The sequence below is a fragment of the Macaca mulatta genome, chromosome 12, assembly GCF_049350105.2.
Source record: "Macaca mulatta isolate MMU2019108-1 chromosome 12, T2T-MMU8v2.0, whole genome shotgun sequence".
NCBI classification, from domain to species: domain Eukaryota; kingdom Metazoa; phylum Chordata; class Mammalia; order Primates; family Cercopithecidae; genus Macaca; species Macaca mulatta.
In genome coordinates, this window is record NC_133417.1 from 135,793,607 (window position 1) to 135,815,819 (window position 22,213).

The 22,213-nt window shown below is 39.1% G+C and overlaps 1 protein-coding gene across 35 annotated transcripts in view; it reads left to right on the forward strand.

Moving 5' to 3' along the window:
- SP100 (SP100 nuclear antigen) overlaps positions 1-18,753 on the forward strand; it is a 129,079-nt gene extending 110,326 nt beyond the window's left edge. For all 35 annotated transcript variants that reach the window (XM_077957817.1, XM_077957835.1, XM_077957845.1 and 32 more), the window contains 5 exons: positions 12,388-12,503; positions 13,993-14,113; positions 14,418-14,489; positions 15,011-15,154; positions 15,962-18,753. In XM_077957817.1, the coding sequence (XP_077813943.1) occupies positions 12,388-12,503; positions 13,993-14,113; positions 14,418-14,489; positions 15,011-15,154; positions 15,962-16,072 (564 nt within the window). In that variant the 3' untranslated portion in view covers positions 16,073-18,753. The remainder of the gene's footprint in view (positions 1-12,387; positions 12,504-13,992; positions 14,114-14,417; positions 14,490-15,010; positions 15,155-15,961) is intronic.
- Positions 18,754-22,213: the final 3,460 nt, after the last annotated feature.

A 22,213-nucleotide genomic window follows, 5' to 3' on the forward strand; every position in this document is an offset into this window, starting at 1 on the left:
ATAAATTGAATAAACAGTGTAGAGAAGACATGAAATGACCTGATGGAGCTGTAAACCATGGCATGAGAACTTCGTGACGCATGCACAACCTTCAATAGCTGATTCAATCAAGTGGAAGAAAGGATATCAGTGATTGAAGATCAAATTAATGAAATAAAACAAGAAGACAAGATTAAAGAAAAAATAATGAAAAGAAATGAACAAAGCCTCCAAGAAATATGGGACTATGTGAAAAGACCAAACCTACATTTGATTGGTGTACCTAAAAGTGATGGGGAGAATGGAACCAAGTTAGAAAACACTCTTCGGGATATTATCCAGGAGAACTTCCCTAACCTAGCAAGAAAGGCCAACATTCAAATTCAGGAAATACAGAGAACACCACAAAAATACTCATCGAGAAGAGCAACTACAAGACACATAATTGTCAGATTGACCAAGGTTCAAATGAAGGAAAAAATGTTAAGGGCAGCCAGAGAGAAAAGTCGAGTTACCCACAAAGGGAAGCCCATGAGACAAACAGCAGATCTCGCAGCAGAAACCCTACAAGCCAGAAGACAGTGGGGGCCAATATTCAACATTCTTAAAGAAAAAAATTTTCAACCCAGAATCTCATATCCAGCCAAACTAAGCTTCAAAGGGAAAGAGAAATAAAATCCTTTACAGACAAGCAAATGCTTAGAGATTTTGTCACCACCAGGCCTGCCTTACAGGAGCTCCTGAAGGAAGCACTAAACATGGAAAGGAACAACTGGTACCAGCTACTGCAAAAACATGCCAATGGTAAAGTCCATTGACGCTATGAAGAAACTGCATCAATTAACAGGCAAAATAACTAGCTAACATCATAATGACAGCATCAAATTCTAACATAACAATATTAACCTTAAATGTGAATGGGCTAAATGTCCCAATTAAAAGACACAGACTGGCAAATTGGATAAAGAGTCAAGACCCATCAGTGTGCTGTATGCAGGAGACCCATCTCACATGCAAAGTCATACATAGGCTCAAAATAAAGGGATGGAGGAAGATCTACCAAGCAAGTGGAAAGCAAAAAAAAAAAAAAAAAAAAAAAAAGCAGGGGTTGCAATCTTAGTCTCTGATAAAACAGGCTTTAAACCAACAAAGACCAAAAGAGACAAAGAAGGCCACTATATAATGGTAAAGGGATCAATGCAACAAGAAGAGCTAGCTATCCTAAATATATGCACACAATACAGGAGCACCCAGATTCAGAAAGCAAGTCCTTAGAGACATACAAAGAGACTGAGACTCCCACACAATAATAATGGGAGACTTTAATACCACACTGTCAATATTAGACAAATCAACAAGACAGAAGGTTAACAAGGATATCCAGGAATTGAACTCAGCTCTGCGCCAAGTGAACCTAATAGACATCTACAGAACTCTACACCCCAAATCAACAGAATATGCATTCTTCTCAGCACCACATCGCACTTATTCTAAAAATGACCACATAATTTGTAGTAAAACGCTCCTTAGCAAATGTAAAAGAACAGAAATCGCAACAAACTGTCTCTCAGACCACAGTGCAATTAAATTAGAACTCAGTATTAATAAACTACTCAAAACTGCACAACTACATGGAAACTGAACCACCTGCTCTTGACTACTGGGTAAATAATGAAATGGAGGCAGAAATAAAGATATTCTTTGAAACTAATGAGAACAAAGATACAACATACCAGAATCATACAACATACCAGAATCTCTGGGACACTTTTTTTTTTTTTTTTTTTTTTGAGACAGAGTGTTGCTCTGTCGCCCAGGCTGGAGTGCAGTGCTGCGATCTTGGCTCACTACAAGCTCCACCTCCCGGGTTCACGCCATTCTCCTGCCTCAGCCTCCCAGGTAGCTGGGACTACAGGCGCTGCCACCACGTCCGGCTAATTTTTTGTATTTTTGGTAGAGACGGGGTTTCACTGTGTTAGCCAGGATGGTCTTGATCTCCTGACCTCGTGATCCACCCGCCTCAGCCTCCCAAAGTGCTGGGATTACAGGCGTGAGCCACCGCGCCCGGCCTGGGACACATTTAAAGCAGTGTGTAGAGGGAAATCTGTAGACCTAAATGCCCACAAGAGAAAGGAGGAAAGATCTAAAATCAACACCCTAACATCACAATTAAAAGAACTAGAGAAGCATGAGCAAAGAAATTCAAAAGCTAGCAGAAAGCAAGAAATAACTAAAATCAGAGCAGAACTGAAGGAGATAGAGACACACACAAAAAAAAAAATCAAAAAAGCAATGAATCCTGGAGCTTGTTTTTTGAAAAGATCAACAAATTAGATAGACCACTAGCAAGACTAGTAAAGAAGAAAAGAAAGAAGAATCAAACAGATGCAATAAAAAATGATAAAGGGGATATCACCACCAACCCCACAGAAATACAAACTACCATCGGAGAATACTATAAATGCCTCTATGCAAATAAACTAGAAAATCTAGAAGAAATGGATAAATTCCTGTACACATACACCCTCCCAAGACCAAACCAGGAAAAAGTTGAATCTCTGAATAGACCAATAACAGGTTCTGAAATTGAGGCAATAATTAATAGCCTGCCAACCCAAAAAATCCAGAACTAGATGGATTCACAGCTGAATTCTACCAGAAGTACAAAGACAACCTGGTACCATTCTTTCTGAAACTATTTCAATCAATAGAAAAAGAGGGAATCCTCCCTAACTCATTTTATGAGGCTATCATCATTCTTATACCAAAGCCTGGTAGAGACACAACCAAAAAAAAAAAAGAATTTTAGGCCAATATCCCTGATGAACATCGATGCGAAATCTTCAGTAAAATACTGGCAAAATGAATCCAGCAACACATCAAAAAGCTTATCCACCAAGATCAAGTCAGCTTCATCCCTGGGATTCAAGGCTGGTTCAACATACACAAATCAATAAATGTAATCCATCACATAAACAGAACCAAAGGCAAAAACCACATGATTATCTCAATAGATGCAGAAAAGGCCTTTGACAATATTCAACAGCCTTTCATGCCAAAAACTCTCAATAAACTAGGTATTGATGGAACATATCTCAAAAATAATAAGAGCTGTTTATGACAAACCCACAGCCAATATCATGCTGAATGGTCAAAAACTGGAAGCATTCCCTTTGAAAACTGGCACAAGACAAGGATGCCCTCTGTCACCACTCCTATTCAACATAGTGCTGGAAGTTCTGGCCAGGGCAATCATGCAAGGGAAAGAAATAAAAGGCATTCATTTAGGAAAAGAGGAAGTCAAATTGTCTCTGTTTGGAGATGACATGATTGTATATTTAGAAAATCCCATTGTCTCAGCCCAAAATCTCCTTAAGTTGATGAGCAAATTCAGCAAAGTCTCAGGATATAAAATCAATGTGCAAAAATCACAAGCATTCCTATACACCAATAACAGACAAACAGAGAGACAAATCATGAGTGAACTCCCATTTGCAATTACTACAAAAAGAATAAAATAGCTAGGAATCCAACTTGCAAGGGATGTGAAGGACCTCTTCAAGGAGAACTACAAACCACTGCTCAACAAAATAAAAGAGGACACAAACAAAAGGAAGAACATTCCATGCTCATGGATAGGAAGAATCAATATCGCGAAAATGCCCATACTGCCCAAGCTAATTTAGAGATTCAATGCTATCCCCATCAAGCTACCAATGACTTTCTTCACAGAATTGGAAAAAACTACTTTAAAGTTCATATGGAACCAGAAAAGAGCCCACATAGCCACGACAATCCTAAGCAAAAAGAACAAAGCTAGAGGCATCATGCTACTTGACTTCAAACTATACTACAAGACTATAGTAACCAAAACAGCATGGTACTGGTACCAAAACAGACATCTAGACCAATGGAACAGAACAGAGGCCTCAGAAATAACATCACACATCTACAACCATCTGATCTTTGACAAACCTGACAAAAACAAGAAATGGGGGAAAGGATTCCCTATTTAATAAATGTTGCTGGGAAAACTGGCTAACCATATGTAGAAAGCTGAAACTGGATCCCTTCCCTACTCCTTATATAAAAATTAATTCAAGATGGATTAGAGACTTAAATATTAGACCTAACACCATAAAAACCCTAGAAGAAAACCTAGGCAATATCATTCAGTGCATAGGCATGGGCAAAGACTTCATGACTAAAACACCAAAAGCAATTGCAACAAAAGCCGAAATAGACAAATGGGATCTAATTAAACTAAAGAGTTTCTGCAGAGTAAAAGAAACTATCATCAGAGTGAACACGCAACCTACGTAATGAAGAAAATCTTTGCAATCTACCCATCTGACAAAGGGCTAATATCAAGAATCCACAAAGAACTTAAGCAAATTTACAAGAAAAAAACAACCCCATCAAAAAGTGGGCAAAGGATATGAACAGACACTTCTTAAAAGAAGACATTTATGCAGGCAACAAACATGAAAAAATGCTCCTCACCATTAGTCATCAGAAAAATGCAAATGAAAACCACAATGAGATACCATCTCACACCAGTTAGGATGGCAATCATTAAAAAGTCAGGAAACAACAGATGTTGGAGAGGATGGGGAGAAATAGGAACCCTTTTACACTGTTGGCAGGAGTGTAAATTAGTTCAACCATTGTGGAAGACAGTGTGGCAATTCCTCAAGGATCTAGGACTAGAAATACCATTTGACCTAGCGATCCCATTACTGGGTATATACCCAACAGATTATAAATCATGCTACTGTAAAGACACATGCACACATATGTTTATTGTGGCACTATTCACAATAGCAAAGACTGGAACCAACCCAAATGTCCATCAGTGATAGACTGGATTAAGAAAATGTGGCACATATACACCATGGAATACTATGCAGCCATAAAAAAGGATGAGTTCATGTCCTTTGCAGGGACACAGATGAAGCTGAAAACCATCATTCTAAACAAACTATCACAAGGATAGAAAACCAAACACCACATGTTCTCACTCATAGGTGAGAGTTGAACACATGCACTGCAAGAACACATGGACACAGGGCAGGGAACATCACACACCAGGGGCTGTAGGGGGATGGGAGACTGGGGAAGGGATAGCATTAGGAGAAATACCTAACATAAATGACGAGTTGATGAGTGCAGCAAACCAACATGGCACATGTATACCTATGTAACAAACGTGCACCTTGTGCACATGTACCCTAAAACTTAAAGTATATTAAAAAAAGAAAAAAGAAAAATAAATAAATTTTTTTAAAAAGAAATACATTCGCAGTTTGGCAGTTCTTTTTTCAATATAATTAAGCATGAAGCCAGATGTAGTGTGGAGCCAAATATCACATACATGCTTGCATTGCTTCACATTCTATTGGCTATTCTGCATAGATGGTACTAGCACTAAAGTACTTGCTAGTTACATACCTAAAGTGAGTTTCTCAATTGTACAAAACATATAGTACATGTGGTGGACCTAAGGACATTTAATTGTATATCAGGAACAAAATATTCATCATATGTTTTTAGGCTCTGAGTAATACTATAGCCTCCAAGGTAAACTGAGTAGAAGAAAAATTGGAGGTTGGTTTCCTATTTATTTGTTTTTGCTCCTAATTTTCATGTATTTTCTGTTTGTTCTCCTTTGGATTTTACTTATATATACATATATAAATTTATGTTTTTTAGTTTCTAATGGAAGGCTTTTATTTGGTTCTATGAATAGTCATTTTTTTTCCTATACATTTCCAACAATTCATTATTTTCTCTATTTATCCAAACTTCCCAATCTACCTTTGTCAAGCCTCCAAAAATTAATAGAGGACACCAACCATTTAAAATTTGATGGTTTTGCTTACTTCTAATGATCTAGAGGGCTATAAGAGCTTTAAGGTTCCTAGCAAAATAAATAAATAAATAAAAGACATATAAGTTCTGAAAAGTAATAGCACATTTTTTATTTTGTTATTTGAAAAGTAGGTGAGAACAGAAATGTTTAAATGGTGTTTATTTCCAAGGTAATTTAATTCAATCAATAATTTGACTTGGTTTCAGATCTTTTCCTTTAATGAGGAAAAACTGTGATACAGATACAAAGTGTTAATGTTCACAAAATATTGGCCTATCCTTAAGGAAATTATACTAATTGGGATTTCTCTCAAATTACTTTAGTTATCTTTACCATTATTAAAATTAAGTGACATTCACTTGGATTAAGTAGTAACAAAAAAAAAAGATGTGAGACTAGTGAGTTTTGATCCCAAGCCTTCTATCACTGTTGAGTCTTTCATGTGTGTACTTGAAAACAAAATATCCACAAGTGTTTCACTGGTTTGAAGAGTGTAGTGGTGAATGTTACCTAATCAGTTGTCAGTACCGTAATTGATAAGAAAGTTACCTAATTAGTTGTCAGTACTATATTACCAGTCATGGAAATGTATGCTAGTGCTCTTTTATTTTTACTTTTACTTATTATTATTTTTTTTTTTTTGAGATGGAGTCTCACTCTTTCACTCAGGCTGGAGTGCAGTGGCGCGATCTTGGCTTACTGCAACCTCTGCCTCCTGGGTTCAAGCAATTCTCCTGCCTCACCCACCCGAGTAGCTGGAATTATAGGCACCCACCACCACACCCAGCTCTTTTTTGTATTTTTAGTGGAGAGGAGGTTTCATCATGTTGGCCAGGCTGATATCAAACAACTAACCTCATGTGATCCACCTGCCTCGGCCTCCCAAAGTGCTGGGATTACAGGTGTGAGCCACCGTGTCCGGCCCTGAAGCTCTTTTAAAATAGCTGAAAAGAAATTACTGTGTATGTGCTTAATCTCACTTTGCCCCTGTTTTGTTGCATAGTATCTAAATAAAAGGATATTATTTATCCTCATGCTAAATTTCCAAAACTGATATTTACATTTACCATTTTTTAATGATGGAGAGAAAAGTTAATTGTCTTACTTTGATAAGTTTAAAATAGGACCTATCCCATTTTTTATGCTTTTAGTCACAGTTCTGTCACCAGAATGCTAGCAATTAGATACATGCAAGGAGTAACCTAAATACTTTAATACAATGGTTTGAAGTGCTATAGGCAGTAATAACTACTGTACACTAAATCACAGTGTTTGTGACATGTCACAGAGAATGATAGGACTTTCTGCAGCATAAATGTCCTCTTAACTAATCCTCGTGCTGTTAAGTTACAGCGCTTTGACTTCTGGGTCTAAAACAGGCACCTACTTCTGCTGTATCTTAAACATTACCCTAGTTAAAGCCTCATCTTCAGACCTAGGAGAAAATGACAGTCAAAATGAACTGCTTTCATGAGACACTGGGCCAGAAATTAAAACTATTCAGTCCGTCTAGGCCAAGGGACTGTCATGGAAGACGTGGACATGTGAGATTTGAGGTTTTTCTATAAATTAAATGTTAATATCAAAAGCACACTGATACGAGGCCGGTGTCTAGGACCATGTGTCAGAACAATAGCATTTTCTTGGAGCATTAATCTGATCTTTAATAGAAAATTGTAAAATGTTTCTGGAGATCTTATGTTAGGATCAAACTGATTAAAATTAAAATTGTTTATAAGGTTTTAAAAATGACTTTTAATATTAATAATACACGATGCAAAGGTGAAATTTGGTTTTCTCTTTTGAACAAAATTTTCATGTGAGAGATAATGAAAGATCTTTATTTACCTTTTGAATAACTAAAGGGTGAAAACAGGAGGAAAGAGAGACATTTAGTTGGCCTCATGCTGTCTTTATTAGGTTTCATTGTTTGGGAAACTGAGTCTACTCTCTATAAAAGGGTAAAGGTTTTGTTTCATGTTCTTGGCTAAATCAATGACTACTTTACAGTGACCTGTGGATCCTATTTTGTAATATCAAATGTCTTAAAACTTCGATATTTGACAGACTTTCCAAGAGTAAAAATTTCAAGTTCTAAATTCAGTCTTTTTGACCTCAAACTAACTTTTTTGCATCTTAGTTTCCCTGAAGTTCAAGAGAGACATATTAGACTTATTGGCTTATTTGTTACATTAGGATTATGCAGAAAGCATTGTCACATCTGAGGTGGTGTTTAACTTCTTTGGGTTTATGTTTATATAGATGTGTTGCTAATATATGTTCCAGGATTGTATGAGATTCCTAAAATTCTTTCATGTTTTAATATATGTCATCAGTAATAATTATGCTTATTATGTTGAATTGTTATATGTCACAGAAATAATCAAATTTCCTCGTCAACTGTGTCTTTAACTATGGCTTGCTTAAGACTTTTGACATCTACAATTATTATTTTACACTGATTCTTCTCAAAAAGTAACTTGTAATCAGCTACAGTCCATGGTTTGCTTCTTTGGGGGAGTTCATGAAAAGGACTCTTTAATGAAGGTTTCTGATGACTTTGGAGGTTGTTCTATTAGATTAGAGAGAGAAAACGTCCAAGAAACTAATTGAAAAACTGATATGTTCATAAAGTTTACTAACCTAATATGAAGCAGAGCAGGAGTTAGTTGCATACACTGAACAAATGGAGGCCAGAAATAATTTCTTATGGATTTTTTTTGTTTGAAACATTGCTGCCTTTAACAATTGAGAAGAGCATTACTCTTGAAAACTAAATTTGAGGCATATTTCTCTCCGTGCCTAATTTCTCCAGAATTCATAAGCTAATTGTGAATATTATTAATTCATGGCAATGTGTTTGCATATGTTTAATAAGAATCTGTTTTCTGCTGGGCGCGTTGGCTCACGCTTGTAATCCTAGCACTTTGGGAGGCCAAGGCAGGTAGATCACTTGAGGTCAGGAGTTTGAGACCAGCCTGCCAACATGGTGAAACCCCGTCTCTACTAAAAATACAAAAATTAGCCAGGAATGGTGGTGCATGCCTGTAGTCCCAGCTACTCGGGAGGCTGAGGCAGGAGGATCACTTGAACCTGGGAGGTAGAGTTTGCAGTGAGCCGAGATTACGCCACTGCACTCCAGCCTGGGTGACAGAGCAAGACTCTATCTCAAAAAAAAAAAAAAAAGAATATGTTTTCTTTTATAATAAAACACAGTTGGAAGAACTGGTCATTTTCCCAGGGCTTTGACTGAAACGGCCTTGTGAGAGGTTCCAGCAAAGCCAGTTTAAGATAGCCTATATGGACAATGGTTCTTGCTGCACTTTGTGTGGGTAAACAAGCCAAGTATATGGGACTGAAGCTTATTTGGCAGGTAGGTTGGTCCTGCTGTGATTTGTCTTTAGTGAAAGCGGGAGACTGGAGAGAAAAAGAGTGTATTTCAGAAGAAACCTATAGTATTCAGTTAACTTTTGATTTCTGGGTGGCTATGTGGGTCACCCATGGTATGGAGCTACCCACAACACTCCTCATTAGCATAAAGCAGCCAGAAAGATTGATGACCAGGTTCCCCATGACTGAGGAATTGATAAACAGAAAAGGGGCACTGAAATGAACCCAATTGTCCCGTAAATCTGATTTTTACAGTTTATTTTGAATAAACATAGAAATTGACCCTCTCAGTCTTGAAACTTGAGAGAGTTGCATTTGTCTTATCTGAGTTCTTTCTCAGGAAACCAACCATCAGACCTCCCACGTAATATCAAGGGACTGAAACTCACCAGATCACTGTATTTGGACAATGAGATGCCAGACTCCTCACCCCTTATGACTGCCTAACCAACTATCTGCTTCCTGTTAACCGACTCCTCCTCCTTACCACTCCCTAATTCCTGCTTCCCTGCATGTAGATACATTTCTGCTATATAAACCCCTAACTTTAGTGAGTCAGGGAGACAGATATCAGACTGATCTCTTATCTCCTTGGCTGCAGTACCCAATTAAAGCCTTCTTCCTTGGCAATACTCATTGTCTCAGTGATTGGCTTTCTGTGTGGCAAGCAGCAGGACCTAGACTGAACCCCTGGTATTTCAGTAACAAAATCATGGGTGACTTCCCTGTCTAAACAAAGTCACATTTTGATTCCTTTCATTGCAATGAGATGAGCATTTTAGGCAGGATCAGCCTTCTGCAAAACTGCAAGGAGCATGTTTCACTATAAGAATGCCATGTAAGCTGGGCACAGTGACTCATGCCTGTAATCCTAGCACTTTGGGAGGCTGAGGCAAAAGGATCACTTGAACCCAGGAGTGTGAGACCAGCCTGGGCAACATGGCAAAACCCCACCTCCACAAAAAAATACCAAAAATTAGCCAGGCATGGTGGCACACACCTGTAGTCCCCGCTACTCCAGGGGCTGAGGTGGGAGGATCACTTGAGTCCAGGAGGTTGAGGCTGCTGTGAGCTGTGATTGCACCACTGCACTCCAACCTAGGTGACAGAGTGAGACCCTGTCTCAAAACAAAAATGCCATGCAGCTAGACTGGTACAAGACGCTAATTGAGAGGGGATAGAAAAGAGGTTGCCATGCCCTCTGTTTTCTTAGCCAATGCACTTCCCTAGCAAGATCTAGATCGATCCACACTGTTTCCACTTCTCTGCTGGAGATGAGAACCTTCAGTAGTCAAACAGCTCTCATCTCTGGGGTCTGCACAACTTGTTTGATGACTAAGGGAGACCCATAAGGCCATTTCTTACAGCCCACAGCCAAGCCCTCTGTGAAAAGGAAAAGGCAACTCTTCCAGCAAGGAAGTCCTCATCCCTTTTCAAAAACTTTCCTAGGCAAACTTGTAGGCTATTAATGACTCTAGTTATGACCTCCCAGCCCTTACTGAGGAGAAACCACTTTGTAATGTGGGTTTTCAACCTTGGCTGCACATTGCAATCACCTGGGGATCCCGCCCCCACCACCCACAAAGATTCCGATGTTATTGGTCTGAGATGCTGCCTGAGAATTGGTGTTTCCAAAGCTCCTCTAGTGTTTTGTGTTTTTCTAGCACAAGCAAAGTTGTGAGTCACTGTAGTGCAATGCAGTTCAGTCACAATTGCCACAATTGCGTAGGCTCCATCAGAACCACCTGAAGGACTTGGTAGACCACAGCTGGCTGGGACCTACCCCTAGGCTTCTGATTCAGTGAGTGAGAGGCAGCGCCCCAGGTTGTACATTTCTAACAAGTTCCAGGCGCTGCTGCTGCTGGTCCAGAGACCACTGCATTAGAGGCCAGAGTTCTCAACTATTGACTGCACATTAGAACCATCTGGACAACATTTAAGACGTACTGATGCCTATACCCCAACCCAGACTAACTGAATCAAAATCTCTGGTAATGGGGCTCCAGAGATGGTTTTTTAATCCTCCCAGGGGATTCTACTGTAGAGCAAGTTAAGAACCACTTCTAAACAAAAGAAAAAAATTCTTACTAAAAAGATTAAAGAGACATACACCAAGTTTGCAGGCTTCCTAGACAATGGAACTTCAAACATAGGATTTGCCTGTGGTATTTATTCTTTCCTGGGGCCCACTTGCAGTGTACTTGATAGGATGATGGATCAGAAACCTTGACCCAGCAGCCTAAAAATAGTGGTCAGCATCGATAAATCTCATCTATTACAACAAAAAGGAAAAACAGTTACAAGGCCCCACTCCAGGGGAAGCTCAGATACCCCCCTGCCCCCACGTGGAGATGTGCCCAAGAAGTGGCTCCTAATAGGCCACTCAAGTTCTGCCATTGAAGGAGAATACGTGGGCAAGATACATCTTGCAGCCTAGAATTTTTTTTCGTATATGTGACTTTAGTCTTTTCTTTGTGTAGTGACTTTGTAGATGAAGAGAAATTACAACACCTTACATGCGAAGTTGACTAAGTCATGGGGGCTCTTCCTCCAGGTTCCCAGAGCAAAAAGCAAAAAGCCCTGTACTCTCTGGTGCCCACCTGATCATCTTGCCCATGGTTTTTCCATCCCAGAGGTACTGCTATAGGCCCAGAGCCCTCCAGACAGAGAACTGCCATCCAGGAACTCCTCCCCAAGCCCTTTCTTCAACTCATTCTTGCTATGGCAAGAGTGTGGGTTGAAGTGATATCTCGGAAGTTTACTCCATTGTATTAAATTCCCAGTAAATCACCCTTTGACAAGTCAGTTTAAAGGATACAATGTAGACAGCTAGAAAAGACTCTATTTCTGGGCCAGGTTTTGCCAGCTGTTTAAAAAATTGCTCAAATCATCTCTAATGCATCCTAGTTTTGTCACTAGTCATCATGTCAGAATCTCTGCTTTCATAAAGAAAACTTTTCTGGCCTGACACATAGCCACTATCTACTGAACTTTGCTGCAGGCCAAAATGTCTTCTGAGATCTCCACTCAGCGATCCTTAATATTTTGTGGAGAGAAATTTACAAGTGTGCCCTTGATACATAAAAAGGTCACAAATTCTAGGGTCCCACTGATCCCAGTGATGTCTACATCATCTCCCCTTCTAGCCGGAAAACTCAAACATATGTGGAGTGTGCAACAAATGGGGACAGCTGTTCTGCTGCGACACTTGTCCAAGATCCTTTCATGAGCACTGCCACATCCCGCTCGTGGAAGCTAACAAGTGAGTAAGATGTTTCCCCTTCCCTGAACCCTTCCTTCTTGTGGTACAGCTCCTCCTGCCACTCATGAGTACTCTGCAGTTTCTGTACCTGGTTATGTGTTTCTTAATGCATAAGGGGCAGGCTCCTTAGTATCAGGATCCACAAGTATTATCCAGAGCTGTTGAACAGTGCTGGCAGCAGATTAATGGGAAGCAAAAACTCTTTAAGTGGTTATTGAGTGCAATAGAAAGAGGTGTCAACCTCTGCCTCCCCTACTTGGCTCCGAGACCCATGCTCTCTGATGGGGTGATGCCATCATACACTGCCTGCTGGTTTAAAGCATATACCACCTGCTGTGGGACCATCACACAGCTGGTAAAGCCAGTGCTGCAGCTGTCTATCAAGCCAACTGACTCTGGGTCACAGGTCACATGTCGAGACCTGTGAATTCTGCAACTGTGAGTCCCTGGCTCACTTCCTTTGCTAAAACATGTGCCTTTGGACAGAGGTGATGGTATGCAGGATACCATGGAGACTGATAAGGTGCTCTGTGAGTGGTGTGTGGACAGAATTGTTAAGGCTGAGAGGATGATCTCTACCAGGAATGTGTCTGACTCTATGAGGGCAGAGCATTGCCCTTCCATAATGGAGAAAGCTAATGTGACCCACCTGCTCCCAGAGTGTCATCTCAGGGGATCAGCATAAACCTCTGCTTTTGACCAGTTGGGCAATCTGCAGAGGCAGAAGAAAAATCAGCTTTTCGGTTGAGCCCATGTATAGCCCCCATCCCTGCACCAGAGTTGCAAAGTACTCTTAGAGGAGCACTTTGTAACAGGCTCCTTGAGCAAGCACTACATGGCCAAGGAGATGCTGGCATCACTAGGATGGTTCATTGTGCTTGCCTGATTATCAACAGCCTCCTAGCACAGATGGCCTAGTAGAGAAGGTTGGAGAATGAATCTAGGAGCAAATGGAAGATGTCTGACACTGTGTCCAGAGATTTCCTTTTCAAGAAGTTTCTGCAGCACAGATTCGAGGTGTAAGATATGGCAGGGCCGAGGGAGAGGATGCCTATAGCCTGTGTTCTGTGCTTACTCAGCAAAGTCGAGAAACAAGAGCTTGTTTTCTGATTTTTCTATGACCTGATTGACTCACAGAGGCCCAACACTTTGTGCTTAGGGTACTCATTTCCAATAACCGTGGCAAACAGTGCTCATTATCAAGTTCCCAGTGGCTCAGATGAGAACCCTAAGTTTTGAGGTGAATGAGACTCCGTCACTCACAGGGCACTTCACCCAATAGATGATCACCCCTGCTATTGCTATTGGTGGAAGGGCATGCCTTTGGCTATTGAGTCCTAATGGGGCTCTAGTGCAGAGGCCTCCAAGAGAGAAGTTAGATACAAGGTGGAAACCACCAGGCATTCTTGAGCACAGGACTTGAACAACTGTAAGAATGGCGGCTGATTCACAGAACCTGCCATTGTTCACTTTATGCCCCATCTCTCAGGAACCCGTGGAGTTGCATCTTCTGCAGGATAAAGGCTATTCAGGAAAGATGTCCAGAAAGCCAACCATGGCATCAGGAATCTGAAGTCCTGATGAGGCAGATGCTGCCCGAGGAGCAGTTGGTGAGTAAAAATGTGAACCTGAAGCCTCCTCCTTTCTGTTCACCTAGGCAGGAGAAGCACAGTCTTACAAAAAGCTTAAGGAATGGAGCCCAAAAGCAAACTGCTGGCCCATGGTGTGCTTTTCTCCATGACCTAACACTACAATTCATATTCCAAAGAAAATTCCTAGTCCAAAGAAACTCCCCATGCCATGTTTGCTTCAAAGAGTCCACAGGTTTGGGAGTTGTGTGTTCTCTTTGGGCATGCATATGAGCTCTTTCTCTCTAAACTGCATTTAACTTGAAATGTCCTCCGTCTTTTGCAGAAATGTGAATTCCTCCTCTTGAAGGTCTACTGTGATCCAAAAAGCCCCTTTTTTGCCTCAGAACCATATTATGTAAGTAACAGCCAAAAAAAAAAAAAATGCTTATACTGGCATTTGTCAAATCTGTGATCTGAATCCCATGGTACAAGGTGCCATTCTATTTGCCTTGTTGATGAGTTTTTAGTTTAGGCTACTATAAAAATTTATCATAGATTCGGTGGCTTAAACAGCAGAAATGTTTTTCTCACGGTCCTGGAAGCTGCATGTCCAAGATCAAGGTGTCAGCAGGGTCGGGTTCTGGAGAGGGGCTATCTTCTAGGTTGCAGAGACAACACAGGGTTGCTCCCTGTGTTCTTAAGTGGCAGAAAGAGGAGAGAACTCTCCAGAGTCTTTTTTATAAGAGTCCTAATCCTATTTGTGAGGGCTCCACCCTTCTTACCTCATGACCTCCCAAAAGCCCCACCTCCTAGTACCTTCACAGGGGGGTTAGGATTTTGACCTATGGATTGGGGGACCCCACAAACCTTTATTCCGCAATAGTGGGAGTCTATGGCACCAGGCTGATAGCCTCACTTTGGTCTTTTTCTCAACAGAACAAAGAGAGGTCTCAGGGCCCACAGAAGCCCATGTGGTTAAACAAAGTCAAGAGAAACCTGAATGAGCAGGCGTACTCCCGAGTAGAAGGGTTTGTGCAGGACATGCGTCTCATCTTTCATAACCACAAGGAATTTTACAGGGTGAGTGGCTCTCCCTGCTTCCTTTTCTTTTTCAATTACATCACTTTAAAGTCACTTCCCCTCTCATCTTTTCATATCAGGTAAATGTTACAATCACCCTTATCATATGACAAGCCCATACAAGTACAAATCTTGGAAGTATCCTAAAAACCCTGTGGTGCATGTGGGGAAAATAACAACGAACTGGAAGGTGCCCTTGCAAACATGGTCCTATAACCTCAGAGTTGACTCATTTCTAGATGGTTTGTTTTCACCCATAGAGAACAGTAGGCTGCAGACTCATTTGTTTCTACTAGAAATAGAAGTGCACTTTAAAGGCATTTAAAGTGTTTCTCTTCTCTGGAGGAATATACCAAATCAAAGGTCTCAAATGTCAAAATATTGGATTTCTTTACATCTGAATTTCCTGGCACCATTTCAGAAATTAACAAGGATTATGTCAAGGGGTGAGAGTGAAGGGAAAAGGAAGACATTATTAAATGGCCTTAAACATTTCTGCACTATATTAACGTTGCTAAAAAAAATGCTGTGCATAAAAATCACACAAGTAGAATTTTTAAAACTTAAATTAAACCATAAGCTTTTGATCAGGAATTAGATTTCAGTGTAGTAATATTTCGACTTGTCTGCCTTCCAGATAAAGATAAATAATTAAATTGTCAGGGAACATAAGCAATTCTTAACTAGATTAATTCTCATTTAACATTTGGGATAACCTAAAACAAAGCCCTGGATTATCTGCAATACTGGGTGACTCCGCTCATTGAATAATCGTTGCTATTAATGTTTTTTTCTTTGCTTTTTCAGGAAGATAAATTCATTACACTGGGAATTCAAGTAGAGGACAACTTTGAGAAGAATTTCAGAAACATTTTTGCAATTCAGGAAACAAGCAAGAACATTATAATGTTCATTTAGCCCATTCTTATTTCTTCCCTTCAGATCCTCTGGCAGCTAGGTACACAGTGTGCACGTGGTCCCACTAATCTCTGACTGCTCCTGTGGAAACTCCACATCACAATTCTCCAAAATTTTTCATTAACATTTTAAAACTGTCTTTATCAGCTTTCAATAAAATTCAACACTCCTTCATGTTAAAAATTCTCAATAAGCTAGGTATTGAAGGAACATATCCCAAAATAATAAGAGCCATTTACAACAAATCCACAGCCAACGTTATACTAAATGTGCAAAAGATAGAAGCATTCCCCTTGAAAACAAGCACAAGACAAGGATTCCCTCTCTCACCACTCCTATTCAACAAAGGATTGGAAGTCCTAGTCAGAGCAGTCAAGAAGCAGAAAAAAGTAAAGGGTATCTAAATAGGCAAAGAGGAAGTCAAACTATTCCTGTTTGCAGACAACATTGATTCCATATCTAGAAAACCCCGTAGTCTCAGCCCAAAAGCTCCTTCCACTGATAAACAACTTCAGAGAAGTTTCAGAATACAAAATCAGTATACAAAAATTACTAGCATTCCTATACACCAACAATAGCCAAGCCAAGTCAGGAAGGCAATCCCATTCACAATTGCCACAAAAAGAATAAAATACCTAGGAATACAGCTAACCAGGGAGGTGAAAGATCTCTACAATAAGAATTACAAAACACTGCTCAAAGAAATCAGAGACGACACAAACAAATGGAAAAACATCCCACATTTATGGGTAGAAAGAATCAATATCATTAAAATGACCATACTGCCCAAAGCAGTTTACAGGTTCAGTGTTATTCCTATCAAACCACCAATGACATTCTTCACAGAACTAGAAAAAAACTATTTTAAAATTCATACAGAACGGAAGAAGAGCCCAAATAGCCAAGGCAATCCTAAGGAAAAAGAACAAAGCTGAAGGCATCACGTTACCCAACTTCAAACTATAGTACAGGGCTTCAGTAACCAAAAGAGCATGGTACTGGTACCAAGAGAAAAGGCACATAGACCAATGCAACAGAACGAAGAACACAGAATAAGACCGCATGCCTATGACCATCTGATCTTTGACAAAGTTGACAAAAACAAGCAATGGGAAAAAAGACTACCTATTGTATAAATTGTGCTGGGATAACTGGTTAGCCATATGTAGAAGATTGAAGCTAGACCCCTTCCTTACGCCATATACAAAAATCAACTCAAGATCAATTAAAGACTTAAATGTAAAATTGAAAACTATGAAAACCCTGGAAGACAACCTAGGCAATACCATCCTGGACATAGGAACAGGCAAAGATTTCATGACAAAGACAAAAGCAACCGCAACAAAAGCAAAATTTGACAAATGAGATCTAATTAAACTTAAGAGATTCTGCACAGCAAAGGAAACAATCAACAGAGTAAACAGACAACCTACAAAATGGGAGAAAATACTTGTAAACTATGCATCTGACAAAGGTCTAATATCCAGCTTCTATAGGGAACTTAAACAAATTTACAAGAGAAAAAGAAACAACCCCATTAAAAAATGGACAAAGGACGTGAAAGACACTTTTTTTTTTTAAGATGGAGTTTCACTCTTGTTGCCCAGGCCAGAGTGCAGTGGTATGATCGTGGCTCACCGCAACCTCTGCCTCCCAGGTTCAAGCGATTCTCCTGCCTCAGCCTCCCGAGTGGCTGGGATTACAGGCATGCAAACCCGATTAATTTTGTATTTTAGTAGAAACGGGGTTTCTCCACATTGGTCAGGCTGGTCTCGAACTCCTGAACTGAGGTGATCCACCCGCCTCAGCCTCCCAAAGTGCTGGGATTATAGGCATGAGCCACCATGCCCAGACGAAAAGACACTTTCCAAAAGAAGACATACATGCGGCCAACAAGCATATTTTAAAAGCTCAATATCACTGATCATTAAAGAAATGCAAATTAAAACTACAATGAGACACCATCTCACACCAGTCAAAATGGTTCTTGCTAAAAAGTCAGTAACAGCTAGTAAGGTTGTGGAGAAAAGGGAACATTTATACACTGTTGGTGGGAGTGTAAATTAGTTCAACCATTATGGAAAGCAGTGTGGCAATTCCTCAAAGTACTAAAAGCAGAACTGCCATTCCACCCAGCAATCCCATTACTGGGTACATACCCAAAGGAATATAAATCATCTACCATAAAAACACATGCATGTAAATGTTCATTGCAGCACTATTCACAATAGCAAAGATATGGAATCAACCTAAGTGCCCATCAATATCAGACTGGATAAAGAAAATATGGTATGTATACACCATGGAATAGTATGCAGCCATAAGAAAGAATGAGATCATATCACAGGAACATGGATAGAGCTGGAAGTTATTATCCTTAGCAAACTAATACAGGAACAGAAAATCAAATACCACGTGTTCTCACTTAAAAGCGGGAGCTAAATGATGAGAACTCATGAACGCAATGAAGGGAACAACAGACACTAGGGTCTACTTGAGGGTGGAAGATGAGAAGAGGGAGAGGAGTGGAAAAAATACCTATTGGTGATGAAGTAATCTGTACAACAAACCCCTTTGACAAGAGTTTCCCTATATAACAAACCTTCACATGTATCCTTGAACCTAAAAGTTTTTTTAATTGTAAATAAATGGATCATTAATAAAAAAAATTTAATAATGAACTTTTCTTATCAAGTTCTCTTATTGAATAATTTGGAATGAAACTTATCATTGATAACATAAAGTCTTTCTATAAAGGATCATATTATATATTCCCAATTATTCAGTTTCATACTTTTTGTTGTTACTGTGAAAGTAATCTTTTCCCATTGAATTTTATTACTGATTATTGCCTATTACAGAAAGCTACTGTTATTTATGTATAATTATGTCACTGATTACCATACTGAATATTAGATAGCATCATTTTCACCTTTTACCCAGTGGCATCAGGAAGCCTGTGGTGGTTCCATAGCATCTCCAACTTTCAATTCATGGAATCGTAATTGGTTTAGGGGTTGGAAGCATTCCTCAGTTGAGCACTAAAACCTCTGACAATTCTTGGTTATGTTGGAAAATGATTCTGCCAGGGCACCCTGGTGTATTTGCATGTGTAAAGGAGGAAAAAGTAATTTTTCTGCTACCCTTCTAAGTTTCCCCTACCCCGATCCTCTGGGGCCCCTGTAACAAAAGACAGATCAACAAGAGAAAAACAGAAGTTTATTAGCATATATAGAGAGATATATATGTATATACACATATCTCTCTCTATATATATACACATACATATGTATATACATCCAACTCTGGTTATGGGAGACAGAGTACCATATACAGGTAGCTAGTTCCAAGCATATACTACATCCTTTCAGGAAGTGCTCCAACCTCAGAAATGACTGTTTGGGACCATAGTTATCTATATGTGTGTATATATATGTGTGTATATATGAGAGATACTCAGAGAGATGAATAACTCTCCAAGAGGTGGCTGAGACTTCAAACTTAAATACCATCTCCAGCTAAAGACAAAGAAAGAAGAGTATGGGAAAACCAGTTACAGGGATGACCAGGAAGCGCATGGTAAACAAGAGTAAAGTTTGCTGTGCAGATCTGAGGTGTCTTCTCCATTGATAAGAGTCCCTTGTGATTTAGAATCATCCTTCTCTTCCTGGGACAGAGAGGGAGATATCCTTATGAATGGAGATTTCCTTTGTAAATGTAAAGTTCCCTAACAAAGGAGTAACTTCTACTGTGTTTTTAGAGCTTCTCCTATGTCTCCTATTTCTCAAAATAATCCTTATGCCAAAGAGGCACATTCTAGGGTGGCATATTCTGGCCTCCCATACAGGTCTCCACATAGACCCCAGAGGCGGGGCTTAACTGCAGCTGATCTGATCTAAGTCTTGACAGAATACTTGTGGTCTTTCCAGAACATTTGCACAAGGAAGGCATGAGAGGAGCTGCTTGAAGGCCATTCCCCACTCTCCTGCTCATCTTTTGGAGGCTACCATGACGTTCATCATTTCCTAAGTTCTGATGAGGTCTGAGGCTTTCTGTTTCACCACCACTAAGGTACAACTGCAGGCCGTAAAACTGCTAGCCACAACGTGAATGTGGGCCATCACTCACGTTGTATTAGATGTCATTCAGCCCCTTTTCTTTCAGTGCTATCCTGGGGAACAAAGGACATGGAGAGCTAGCACTTTTGCTCTTTTTGTTTTTGTTGCCTGTGTAAGTGATAGACTATCTGAATCTAAAATGTGTCAACTTGTTTTTACCATCCAGATCTATTAGCCTTGCTAGACAGTTTCCCAGATTCAATAGATTCTGGTTATGGGAGACAGAGTGCCATATACGGGTAGCTGGTTCCAAGCCTACACTGCATCCTTTCAGGAAGTGCTCCAACCTCAGAAATTACTGTTTGGGACCACAGTTATCTAGAGTAACTGAATAAATTTCATCATAGACCAAGAAAAATATTTTATCCTTGAAGTTCTCTCTTAGCAGATTCTATTTCCAGTCCTTTGGCTCCTAAGTTAAATTTTTCATTTAGATTTAGGGTTTAAATTTTGGCCTTTTTTTTTTCTTTCTAATTCCTTTTAATTTACTTTGTTGGATTGGGGAGATTCAGTAGTGTGGCTTCATTCTTTCACCATTACCTAAGATTGGTCCTTTTCCAAACTACCGTTTTTATTTGTGGCGTAGAGAGTATGCACTAAATATCACAAGCACTCCCACATACAGTCAAAAATCCACAGATAACTTTTGACTCTCCAAAAACTTAACTACTAATGGCCTGCTGCTGACCAGAAGCCTTACCAATAACATAAACCATCAATTGACACATATTTTGTATGATATATATATATATAATACAAATATTGTGTATTGTCTTCTTACAATAAAGTAAGCTAGAGAAAAGAAAATGTTACTAAGAAAATATAAGGAAAAGAAAAGTACATTCATAGTACTATACTATATTTATGAATACAGTAAGTATACATCATCTATTGACAAGATGGTCTGTCTGAAATGGCAGGCAATTGCAGCTGCAGACCTCAATCTACGGTACATATCAAGCAATTCAGCTTTTTCTTGTAATGTCATGACTTTTCTCTGCTTTTTGAGACAGTTTCCAGCATCACTAGTGGTATTTTGTATGGATCCCCTGGTATCATTCAAGGAGCTATAGTAAACATGATGAAAAATATGTGAGAACCCTGGAAAATCACTTTTTACTGCAATATGCAATTTACTAGAGAGATGAACTGCAGAGAAGATTAGTGTCACAGCATTTGAAGAGAGTACTCACAATATTTGAGCTCACAGCAATAGCAACAGAAGGTAGCTATAAAATTAACTGTAGTACATACAAATTATTACAGTAGTACAGTATGTACTACAGTTAATTTTATGCAGTTATTTAATACTGTATCTTTACATTTGTTTACATTTCTCTTCACTGCAAATGGTGCCATGTTTAGTCTGTATGTGTCTGTGTGTGTAAGTTCAGATAAATTTAACTTTTTATAACAGTTTGTATATATTTTGTGGAAGTAAATGATAAAATAGGCTAGGATGTACATGTATTTTACAGATTCAGGACACAGTTAACTTCTTAATTTTGAACTTCTTAATTTTGTTGATATTTGTAGGTTTTGTGGTTTGTCTGTGAGTCTTTTCAAATTGTTACATATCTCAAAAAAAATTTCCAATACATTTACTGAAAAATATTTGCATGTAAGTGAATCTGCACAGTTCAAATCTGTGTTGTTCAAGGATCAACTGTGTGTGTATATTTATTATATATATATATCCTATTGTTTTATTTATTATATATAATATATATTTATTATATATTATATATATTATTATGTATTATATATAGCCTATATTTATTTCATATATATATAGCCTATTGTTTCTAGGCTACAAACCTACACAGCATATCACTGTACTAAATATTATAGGCAATTATAACACATTGATAAGTATTTTGTATCTAAACATAGAAAACATACAGTAAAAGTATGGTATTATAATCCTATGGGGCCACCTTTATATATGTGGTCCATCATTGACTGTATTAGTATGTGTTCACGCTGCTATGAATAAATACCCAAGACTGGGTAATTTATAAAT